This window comes from Chenopodium album, chromosome 10, assembly GCF_948465745.1.
Source record: "Chenopodium album chromosome 10, dcCheAlbu1.1, whole genome shotgun sequence".
Classification (NCBI taxonomy): Eukaryota; Viridiplantae; Streptophyta; class Magnoliopsida; order Caryophyllales; family Amaranthaceae; genus Chenopodium; species Chenopodium album.
In genome coordinates this window covers 58,223,937-58,235,413 of record NC_137843.1, presented here as the reverse complement: position 1 = coordinate 58,235,413, position 11,477 = coordinate 58,223,937, and the positions used below count along the sequence as shown (strand labels likewise).

The 11,477-nt window shown below is 32.9% G+C and overlaps 1 protein-coding gene across 1 annotated transcript; it reads left to right on the top strand.

Annotated features, from left to right (window-relative positions):
* Nucleotides 1–5,263: 5,263 nt before the first annotated feature.
* On the top strand, nucleotides 5,264–10,253 carry LOC145562698 (protein IQ-DOMAIN 21-like). Its single transcript, XM_081623062.1, has 6 exons — nucleotides 5,264–5,458; nucleotides 5,546–5,635; nucleotides 7,593–7,886; nucleotides 8,223–8,642; nucleotides 8,874–9,160; nucleotides 9,243–10,253. The coding sequence occupies exons 2-6, from the start codon at nucleotides 5,561–5,563 to the stop codon at nucleotides 9,598–9,600; spliced, it is 1,434 nt and encodes a 477-aa protein (XP_081479188.1). The 5' UTR covers nucleotides 5,264–5,458; nucleotides 5,546–5,560; the 3' UTR covers nucleotides 9,601–10,253.
* Nucleotides 10,254–11,477: the final 1,224 nt, after the last annotated feature.

Below are 11,477 nucleotides of genomic sequence, written 5' to 3'. Positions count from 1 at the left end.
ATTCACATTTGTTGAAGTGAGCTGAACTGAACTGAACTGATTGGAGCTGAACTGAGCTGAAATGAATATTTTATGAGAGAGGGAAATTAGGAGCTGAACTGAAATTATTTGAGCTGAACTGAACTGAACTGATTAGAGCTGAACTGAACTGAAATTAAATAAATGTGAACAAGCTCTTAGCCCCTACATCATTACATGTGAAAATTATACACGGTATGAAATAAGATATTATACATAATATTAAAAAATATCTCTCGAACTTGGTTATGTTATTTTGAATAGATTATTCACTCTATTTTAATAAGTGTTATACTCCCTCTGTTTTTTTTTTTTTATTTGCATCAGTTTGACTAGCACATGTGCCGAGATGCAACTTTGACCATTAATATCTTTAATTGTTAATTAATAAAAATTATAATAAAATTACATTATGAAGGTAGACATTATGACGAATATAATGATATATTATATAATAATATTTATTTATTTTATAGAGGTGAAAAAATTAAGTCAACCATGGTATGTGAATAGTGCAAAAATCAAAGTGATGCATTTAAAAAAATGGAGGTAGTACTTATCAAATGCGGCCGTGTTTTATTAATTACTACACTTTCTTTTATGGCAAAAAACTACATTGTAATATTAAGTCTTTCTCTTTCATAGTCCCCACCCACAGAAAAACTTATATGAACCTGGTTCACAATAGTATTATTGTGGACCCGAACTTCTACATGTGCGTAATTGCCCTTGTATTGAACATAGTGACCCTAATATTAAATATAGCAACCTTAATTTTAACATAGTAATCTTTAATAAAATTTGTGTGATTTTTAATATTGCTGCAAACCTGAAGTATGATGTTATGATCCTAATTTTAACCTAATGACCTATATTATTCATATTGACCGGTATTTTAAAATTTTCATTTAAAAAAATTTATCTCTTATGACCTTTATAAAAACAATACTTTTATTTTAACATAATGACCTTTTTTTTAAATTAATAAAACGACCATAGTATCTCTATTATAAGTGGTCCACAATAAATTAGTGTAAACTAGGTCTATTTAAGAGTTTGTACCCCACCCAAATTCACAACTACTCCGTATTAATTTTTTTTTTCCCTATTACATTCATTATTTTACAATAAACTATTAACATATCTATCTTTCTTTTACAATTTTTTTAATGTTCCAACTATCCCACTTACCTCTTATTTTATTAAGTCAATTAAATTGTCTAAAATTATGTGCCGGTCAAAGTGTAACACCTATTAAAACACGAAGAGAGTATTGGAATCGATGGTTAAGATTTAATACTTTGACCCAAAAAAATGATTGCAAATGGGGCAACCTTTTAGAAATAGGGGGAAATATTATGGATAAAAGCAATTTAACATGTTATTAATTTATACAATATTTTTTTGTGATACTCTTTCCAATAAAATGCCTAAATTTGAATGAAGCATCTGCCTATGTCAAATTTTGACCAATCTATAATATTATTAAAACACAGTTGGACAATATACTAACGTCATGTGTCACAATTCCCTCAATATAATTTGGCGCCACATCATCACTATATGTCACCTTATTATATGTATCACTCTAAAACTCTTTATATGTGTAATATTCATGCTTAATTTTCCCCTAGAATAATGTAACCTCTAAGTGCACAATAAATTACAATTTAATTTATAAAAAATTAATCGCATACTATTATTAGTTGTTGATTCCTTTGATGCTAATTTTCTAGATTCAATATTAGCTTAACAATTAGACAGCTGGACAATTTGGAACAATTCCTCAACCAGCGAAGTATTCAAATAGTAACAGAAAAGAAAGGGCATAGGCTTTGACTATTGATGTGGGCATTTTGTTTTTCATTACTCTTTAGTCTTTACTCTTAACATAAGGTTGACTTTTTAGGATTAGGAAGTATAGGAACAACATTTCACCTCAAGTTGGTTTGTCATTACTCATTATATGATCTTTCCATTTTGCAATTAAAGTATTATGTCCATTAGTAGGTAATGAATTAATGGATTATTGCTTAGACATTGGGTAATTGAGATTTGGACATCATACTATCTTGCTATTCTCGCGCATCTATGGGTCTCTTGACTCTCTTCTTCTTATCATGCATGTCTTGTTTATTCTTGCATCTATTTCCTGTGTTTTATTTACTTGCAACATTTTGACTTTTGCACTATTTATCATATATTTTACTTTGAATAGCTTTAATTTGGTGATTTATAACTAAGATAAAATATGACTATGTGAGATCTTATTATATACACCTTGATTTATATTTTTCATGTAATATTAAATTTTTTTAATTTTACATATTAGTAATTGAATATGTTAGTGATATAAATAATGCATTGACAAACTTGAAATGAAAAGTATTACAAGTTTAAAAAAATAAAAAGGTTTTAAGTAAAATAAAAAGTTACACTTTTTGAATTTAATTTGATTAGGTGCTTTTCATTATAATTTATTTTTTTTTCTAAAAAAAAAAAACTTTTATTAACCCTTTTAAGAACTTATATGAACATGATTTGCCAAAATTTATTTTTTTGGAATAATGAAAATTAGATGAACAAAACAAGACCTAAGAGGCAAAGATAAGAATGAGAGGGAAGAAAAGGAGTAATTTGGAGGAAAAATGGATCTGATTCCTTTCCCCTCACCTTTCCTCCTCTTTCGTCTTGATTAACAAAGTGTTAAGTCTCTTATAGCAGACATTTCGAATATAATTTTTACAATCAACTATAAATATTCTACCATTTGATTTGTTTCTCAACAGACAAATTAAATAGAACGATCACAAGATGGATGTGTACTTGTATATTTTTGGCAAAAGAGTAGTGCAATTTAATTTCAAAGTTCATCAGAAATATACTCGGTATCAACTAATCTTTCTTTTTTTTTTTTTTTTTTGAAACCGTATCAACTAATCTGATATATTTAACACAGATGTGTTAGGTCAAAAGAGTATTTATTATTGTAATAAATTTATCAATTAATTTAAACGTAGTAAAGTCCACTGGAAATTGTATCTGTTGCTTTGACTTTAACACCGATTAACAAAAACAAAATGATCATTGTCCTTTACAAGTTAAATACTTAATTCCACGGTTCCACCCCCCCCCCCCCCCACCCCAACCCCTTTATCTTCTTATTAATTGTAACAATAGAAAGTATGAAATAACTAGAGGAAAATAAATTATTTTAAAATTGAATCTTGCTAACGAATGCTCCCAGGGTGTTGGATAAGCATTTAAAATAATTGTCTAAAATGGTATTAATTTGGGAAAATATGACAAAATCACGCGTCAATCGGTGTAATTAATGTTCATTTTAATTTAATCTTTCTACTTTTAGCTAGTTTATCCAACGCCCCTGGGACGTTCGTTAGCTTTTGCCTTTAAAATTTTTTGGATAGAAAAAGTGAAAGTAATAGAAATATCAATATATGAGTAATATGAACTACAGAGTCTGTGTTATAAGTGGGACACATACTTTATCAAACACTCACACAAATATATTTTATCCTTTATTGACATAGCTAATAACTTGTCACAAGTTACTCTTACTCCACATGCCTAACAATATCACTACAATGAGAGTGAGGGATGCTCAAGTGGTTAGAGTTTCACTCCCGATTCCAGGACATCCTATGATCAATTCTTACCCCTCCCTTTGTGGTTCTCTAAACACAAAAATAAAATAAAATAAACAATATCACTACAATCAACCACCATCCCTCCCGTCAAAAAAAAAAATAAAAATAAATCCCTATAACTATATTTTGCCGAAAATCTCCAATGTCTAGTTTTGAAGTTATGTTTAAATCATTTGTATTACTTCGTATTTTGTTATCATCATTATAGCCAAAATAAATACTTCATTCGTTTCTTTTAGTTGCATCATTTTGCAAATTAAGGACTCATAAAACAATTTTTTAGAGATGAGAGAGATAAAAAATATAAAAATAATAATAATAAAAAAAGAGCCATGTGTAGGAGAGAGATTATTAACTAAAAAAAAAAATGTGATGGAACTAATTTAAAACTTTCATTTAGGCCATTTTAGAAAAGTAAGATCATCCATAATGTTTGTGCATAAGGACTTGCTAGCAGGGCCGTTTTCGGTAATTCGGTGCCCTGTTCTAACTATAAAAATTGGGTTCTTAAATTTTTAAAGGACTATTTTAAAAAGTTTTTGGATGAATTTTAAAGGAAATTGAATTTTATTTTGGAAATTAAAAGGCAAAATCAAAGATTTAGGATGAATTTTCAGGTTTTAGTTTGAAAATGGTGGTATTTTAGTTTTACGGGGAAAAAGGTGAAAAAGGTAAGGTTAAGGTTTTTTTTTTTTTTTTTTTTTTTTTTCTTCTTCTTCTTCTTCTTTTAAAATAGAGTCAATGCTTTTTAAAAAAATTATGGGCCCCTGGATTTTAGGAGACCTGTTGAGTGGGTGAGGAAAAACATGTCCAAAGTCGAGCCTGTCTACTAGCAATTTTTTAAATAATTGCTGGCTACATGCTAGCCATTGTGGAGTTACAATCTCTTAGAGCAACTTCAATGGCAAGTTAATTGTCAAACTAGCTTGCCATGCCACATAAGCTTTTAAGCTAATTGTCATTTTAGCTCTACTCCTTAATTTACATTGCTAAATTTTATTTTATTCTATTCAAATTTGTTTTATTTTAGTAAAGTTTTTTTCCAAGCATATTAACTTACAGTCAAGCTAATTGCATTTTCTAGCTCCAATGGTTAAACTAGTAGTTAAGGATTATTAAAAAATATTTAGCTATAACCATTAGAGTTGTTTTTATAGCTAAGCTAAACTACATAGCTCTATAGTGTTATGTAGTTTCGCTCCATCTAATGCTATCATATTTATTTGTTTAATATATTTTATGTGTTTGTTAATATATTTACTTAATTTATGTCATCATGTGAGACATAATAAAATTACAAAAGAAGTAGTAAATCATTGTAGAAGTTGTAGCTTAAGAAATAATAATGTGACAATCCTTAGCTATATCATTGTAGATGCTCTAATGCAGTTAAAAAGGAAGGAAGAAGTATTTGAAAGTCAACGAAATAATTTTGACAAATAAAAAAAAAAATGAGATAATATTATTAAAAAATAACGTGGCAAAAGCCGATTTGATGTAGGCAGTAGAATATAGCAGAAGCAGCGGGCAAGGAAAATCCGTGAGAGGATAAATGCCTAACGGCAATCCCGCGGTACGTCAGTTACTCCTCCCCTTTACTCTCTCTCTTTACTCTCCTTCCTTATTTTTCTCTCTCCTCCCCTGTTTCCACACCTTCCCAATTCTCATTTTTTTCTTTCAAAATTTATCATATGATAAAATTTCATGACATAAAATGAAATGGAATATGCATTAAACCTATGTGATCATATCCTTTACAATATTATTATAAGGTATGATCTTTGTAATGTCATCATACTTTCCGTTTTCATTCGTTTTACATTTGAATGTGTTGATCTTAAGCTTGCTATGTTATAAAGGTCTGCCTTGCAAAAATGGGGAAAAAAGGAGGATGGTTCTCTTCTGTGAAGAAGGTCTTCAAGTCTAAAGACTCCTCGGAAAAAAATAAGGTATGTTAAATGAGTAGTTTTTTAAATCTATTATTAATCTTGATATATTTCCTTAATTTAAATTGTATATATGAGACTAATTTTTTATTTTATTTTTGATTCATGTAAAATCAGATATTGCATTTTAATTAGTCTAGTAGATATTAAAAGTAGGTTTGTTATAATAATGGTACCATGAAGTCATGAACTATTGTACTTGGTTGTATATAAATTTTATCTTGACGTTTCAAAACAATATATTCGTAATTTTTTTTTTTGTACAATTTAATATTCATAAATCGCATTTCAAAAATAGTTTTGTACACATTTGAGTTCAGTATTCATAAGCTAATGTCCAATTTTTACCTATCTTGATAGAAAGCATTTTTATGATATTATGTTTAACAAAATTCTAAACTCTTTAGATTTTCCTAATTTAATAGAGACATATTTGAAATGATAAAAATCAAAACCGTGAAATTTGTCCAACCTAACAAATTTAAACAAAAATTACCTATCTATTATATAATTTCTACATCAATTTAATTAATTTTAGTTAATTTAGAAATAGCTAAATTTTTTACTCCACTTGACAAAAATACTTCAAGTGGAAAAAGAAATGAAAAGAAAGCATAAATTTACTTTAACCGTACCATCTTTGCTTTACAGTTTACACAATTACACTTTAAGATTTGACACGAAAATTATCCAAATTAGATTAATTTACTTAATGTTCAAGGGAAATTTACTATTATTAATTTATAATTTCTAAATAAACTCTTGTCTTGACTTAAATGGCAAGTTGCTCTTATGCATCATATAGCTTTTGAGGTAACTTTATGCTTTATTCATGTAACTAATGTCGTTAGGTAGCTGTTGATGAAACCTTTTTAAGGGGGAACCTAATTTATTAGGACCATGAATCAATCCTCATTGATCTGAAAATCTGAAATGCATATGATACTTGTACATATGGTCCCAATAGGTCACAAGTTGTAATCCACAATAGAATCATGGAAATTAAGCTATCAACATCAACCTTTGTGATCATCATGTGTTTATATTAATGTTAGATCTCCATCATCCAACTACGATAAAGATTACAATATTTCTTCCGTCAACTTAACTTTTATAATGTCTACACTCGATATAGTCATGTGTCATCTTTTCAAATTTGTTTTAAAGTTTACTTTCATAATAATACATATAAGCCTTTGTTGATGGTTACAGAAATAGAGTAGGGTAGAAGTGGTAAAGTAAAAGAGGTTTTGATAAAAAAAAAAAAGAATAGAGTAAAAGTGAGTCAAACTTGTCGAAACGATTTAGAATAAAAAGCAAGTTGAAGAACTATCGGAATTAGAGGGAGTATATAGCTAGATATGAGGTAAATTTTCTACAATTAAAATGATATAGCTAATTTTCTCTCTTTTATTCTATCCTTAAGTATACAAAGGAAAAGAATACTTGTACAAGAAAAGCCACTCTTACTAAAACTTGTAAGACAAGCTTCGAACCAAAGAAAGGGAGGAAAGCACTAGGAAAGCCACAAAAATAATTTATTGTAAGGTGAATCGCGAATGAGATAAAAAAAAATTATCATAGCAATTGGTCCAACCCAATATCATGCAAAGTAATCCACATTGATGCCTTCATGCCTTAATATAAGCTGTTAAAACTTCTGTCGTTTCTTAATGGTCGTAATAGTTAATTTTATACTATTTATATTCTAACTTTAACTACTTCGTATATCATACAAATATTATGTATATACTTTACTACTTCATAATATATGTAAATTAATATTACTACCTTCAATTTTTTTTAGTTGCATTATACGAAGTAGTGAAGTACTTGTCAAACTTGTGCATTTACGACTACTTCTAATTTAAAAGTTTATATGAAGTACTCAGCAGTATTTTTGTAATGCAACATTCACTTTTTTTTTTTTTTTTTTTTTTTTTTTGTTTTTTTGTTTAAGGAAAAAGGTGCCCAAAAGTGGACCAATAATGATGCACTAGAAGTTGTGTCCGTGGAGCATTTCCCAACTGAAAGTTCCCCTGATTACACCAATGATGAAAGTGGTGGAACATCTCCGACAAGGGATGATCGCACCCATGCTATAGCTGTTGCAGCAGCCACAGCAGCAGCAGCCGAGGCAGCCGTTGCAGCAGCTCAAGCAGCTGCTAAGGTTGTCCATTTAGCAGGCTATGGCCGTCAATCTAAAGAAGAAACGGCTGCCACTTTAATTCAATCACATTATCGAGGATACTTGGTAAACAACACGTCTCATTGCAAAATTCATCATTTTATTTTATATGATCTATATTGTTTTTATTATGGAGGTAATTATTCTGTCACGAACACAAATTCTTTTCCCTCCTTATAATAACTTTACATAGTACGGAGTAGTATATTACTCTGTATTTAATTTACAAACTACGAGTACTATATAATTAATTTTAATGTGTACCTACTCTAAATTTCACGTGACATATATATGAACAATACATTATTTTATTGGTATGACATTATTTTATAGATTAGATGTTTGATTTGATTGTGTGAAAGAAATTATAGTAATCATTTGATCGTTAATTTGTTTTTGAAGGCTCGAAGGGCTTTGCGTGCATTAAAAGGGTTGGTGAGATTACAAGCATTAGTAAGGGGACATAATGTACGGAAGCAGGCTCAAATGACGATGAGGTGCATGCAAGCTCTAGTACGAGTCCAGGCTCGAGTTCGAGCCCGGAGGCTTCACTTCACCCAAAACCATCATCGCGCTAATCATGGTGCTAATCATGGTGCTAATGATAATTACGGTAAAAGAGACAATTATAACAGGACGAACACGTTGCAAGATCAACTAATCACGTCAATTAAGAGTCCAACTAAGATTAATTATGGTAGTAATGCTGATGAATGGGATGGAAGACAACATAGTTTTGAGCGTATCAAGGAGAGTTCTCTAAGGAAACAAGATGCTGCTTTAAGGAGAGAGCGCGCTCTTGCTTATGCTTATGATTATCAGGTTGGTTGATTCAATCCTCACTTTATTTTTTGAAAAACATTTGTGTAAGGTTGCCTTATCATCGTAAGACCACTTTTATGAGTCACTTATAAATTTTATATTTATACGTTGTGATAAGTCATAAAGAACATTGGCGTAGATATGTTTATATTCCTAGTCTTGGATAACGTACGAGTAGTCGTGTAACATTTACAAAGAATGTGTATTTTAAATGCATGATTGGAATGGCAGCAACAACACCATCCAAGTTATCTAAGGCAATCAGATAATCCTCCAATGAATGAAACAATGTTCTCAACTTATGCCAATTCAATGGACAAACCGCCGTGGGGATGGAATTGGCTAGAGCGATGGATGGCCACCCAACAACAACAACAACAACAACAACCAATTCAAGTCTCAAATAAAATGAAATCGGCACCAAATGAGAGTACATACGTAACAGCGGTCACCACTAGCACCGATGATGTCTCCGAGAGAACAGTAGAGATGGACATGGTTGATCCACCTTATCAAAGGTGCGTAACTCTTTTATCACATTTTAATAAAACATAAAACTCTCGAACTCAACTCAGTCAAAACTCAACTCGAACATTACAGGTCAGGTAGGGAGTCTAGGCAGTCCAGTTTTGATGGAGTTCCAAGCTACATGGCCCCAACCCAATCAGCCAAAGCCAAGGTTCGAGGCCTAGGCCCATCTAAACAACGGGCCCAATCTCCTTCTCCTTGGAACCATCCTTCTCCATCAGCCAAAAGGTCACCACTTGGGCCCAATTGTGCGGACTCCTCTAGTTCTGGTGGTGGGTCGGTCCACTATCAATATGCTCACACTCCAAGCCCAAGCCCAAATAGTATTGGGGCTCGAGCCCAAGCTCGAAAGATTGCAGGGTACAGCCCAGATTCTACTGGTAGTAGTGATCGAATGTTCAGTAATGGTTGGAGATCGAATGTGATGTGACCTGTGGACTTTTTGTTATACTAATAAGCAATAAACAGAAATAACTTATCTCTTGATGCGTGAACCAAACTGACAATAGCCGCGTCGTGGAGAACCACTGACCTAAAAGACGATTCCGCGCTACCTCCCGGTGCAGTAGACAATTGCGGTCGCCCTCCAGGATAAGCACGGCGCCGGAGTTTATGTGCACTCACAAACCCGACTGGAACTCAGAATACTTGCCCAGAAAACAGAACAGGAAGAACATGTGTTTAAATAATTTTAGAGAAGAGAGAAGACTGATTGTGTGTTTTTTTTTTGGCTGAGAAAACCACTGAATATTTATAGGGTGAAGAGGAAAAACGGGAAGCATAAAAGGTGGGAAGAACCTGGCCAAGAAGATGACCAGATTAATCTAGTCAGTCAACAAACGAGGCAAGAAACAAGGGAGTGAATTAATCAGCTAAAATCAAGGGATTAATGGCTGATTAATTCCCACAACAGTCAGAAAATCCCAACAGTCAAAAACGGATACTTGGAATATTCTGTTAACAAGAAAAAGGAAATAAAATTTCTCCAAAAAGATAACAAGGACCCACGCCCGCGCATCGCATTCCCCAAGACCCCAAGTCCCGAGGCCCGAGCCCGACCCGACCCGACCCGACCCGGCTCGGCTCGGCGCGCGCGCGCGCGTGTGTGTGTGTGGAGTAACACACACCTCCAACTTACTCAACTAAGTAGTGCTAAAGCACTACATTATAAAAACAAGGAAAAACCTTCCTCCCCAATCAATGTGGGACTTTTCCCCTTCCATTGTTTTTCTCTCTCTCTCTCTCTTATTTTTTCCTAACACTCTAGCATTATATCAAGAACTTCCAACAATCCCCCACAGGTTCGAAGATATGAAAAGAATGAAAGAAAAAAAAATGAATTCTGGGCAAAACAAAACAATTGCATAAGTGTCAATGTCTCGCGACTTGAATTAACACATAGTGGACATCAAGCTATGATCCCTCACCTACCAAGTGACCTTCGTCTTGAACTCAATAGGGAGTTAGGGACCCGTCACTTTGAGCCACACAATTGAACATGTATAATATTCTGAAATTCCGCGAATAAAGGTGACGCATTATACTGGCCATACGTCCAGCCTGGATGCTCATAGGTGCTCTAGAGTATAAGCCCACGAAATACTCATAGGAAGCGGCCACACTTCCACACCTAAGTAGGTGAACTCCATCAAGTGTGAGCTACAACACACCTCCAAAAATATGGATATGGGTTCATTAAGAGCCGTATGCTCATCCTCTTTCTCATATGTAGCTAAGCACAAAACAAACATCTAGAGATGGACAAATAATATAAGAATGTGCTTCCGAATTATTACATAACGTTCCCCTTTGAACTCATAGTGAGTAGGAGTTCATTATTTCACAATTCATACAACGGGCTTTAGCCCCATCTCTTCCGATGTTTCCAAAACTAGTTTTTTACATAGGCCTTTAGTTAACGGATCCGCAATGTTCTTTTCGGACTTTACATAGTCCAGTGATATCACCCCTTCAGACAACAAATTTCTGACGGCTTTATGCCTCAGACGGATGTGTCTCTTCTTCCCATTATAGGCATGGTTGTGTGCAACAGCAATAGCAGCTTGCGAATCACAATGAAGTGCAACTGAAGGAGCTGGCTTCCCCCACAGTGGAATATCTGCAAGCATGTTCCTCAACCATTCTGCCTCATGACCTGCCAATTCAAGAGCAATAAACTCAGATTCCATAGTAGACATAGCAGTACAAGATTGCTTACAAGATTTCCAGGATACGGCTCCACCCCCAAGGGTGAAGACATAGCCACTAGTGGAGTTAACTTCATCATTATCGGATACCCAGTTGGCA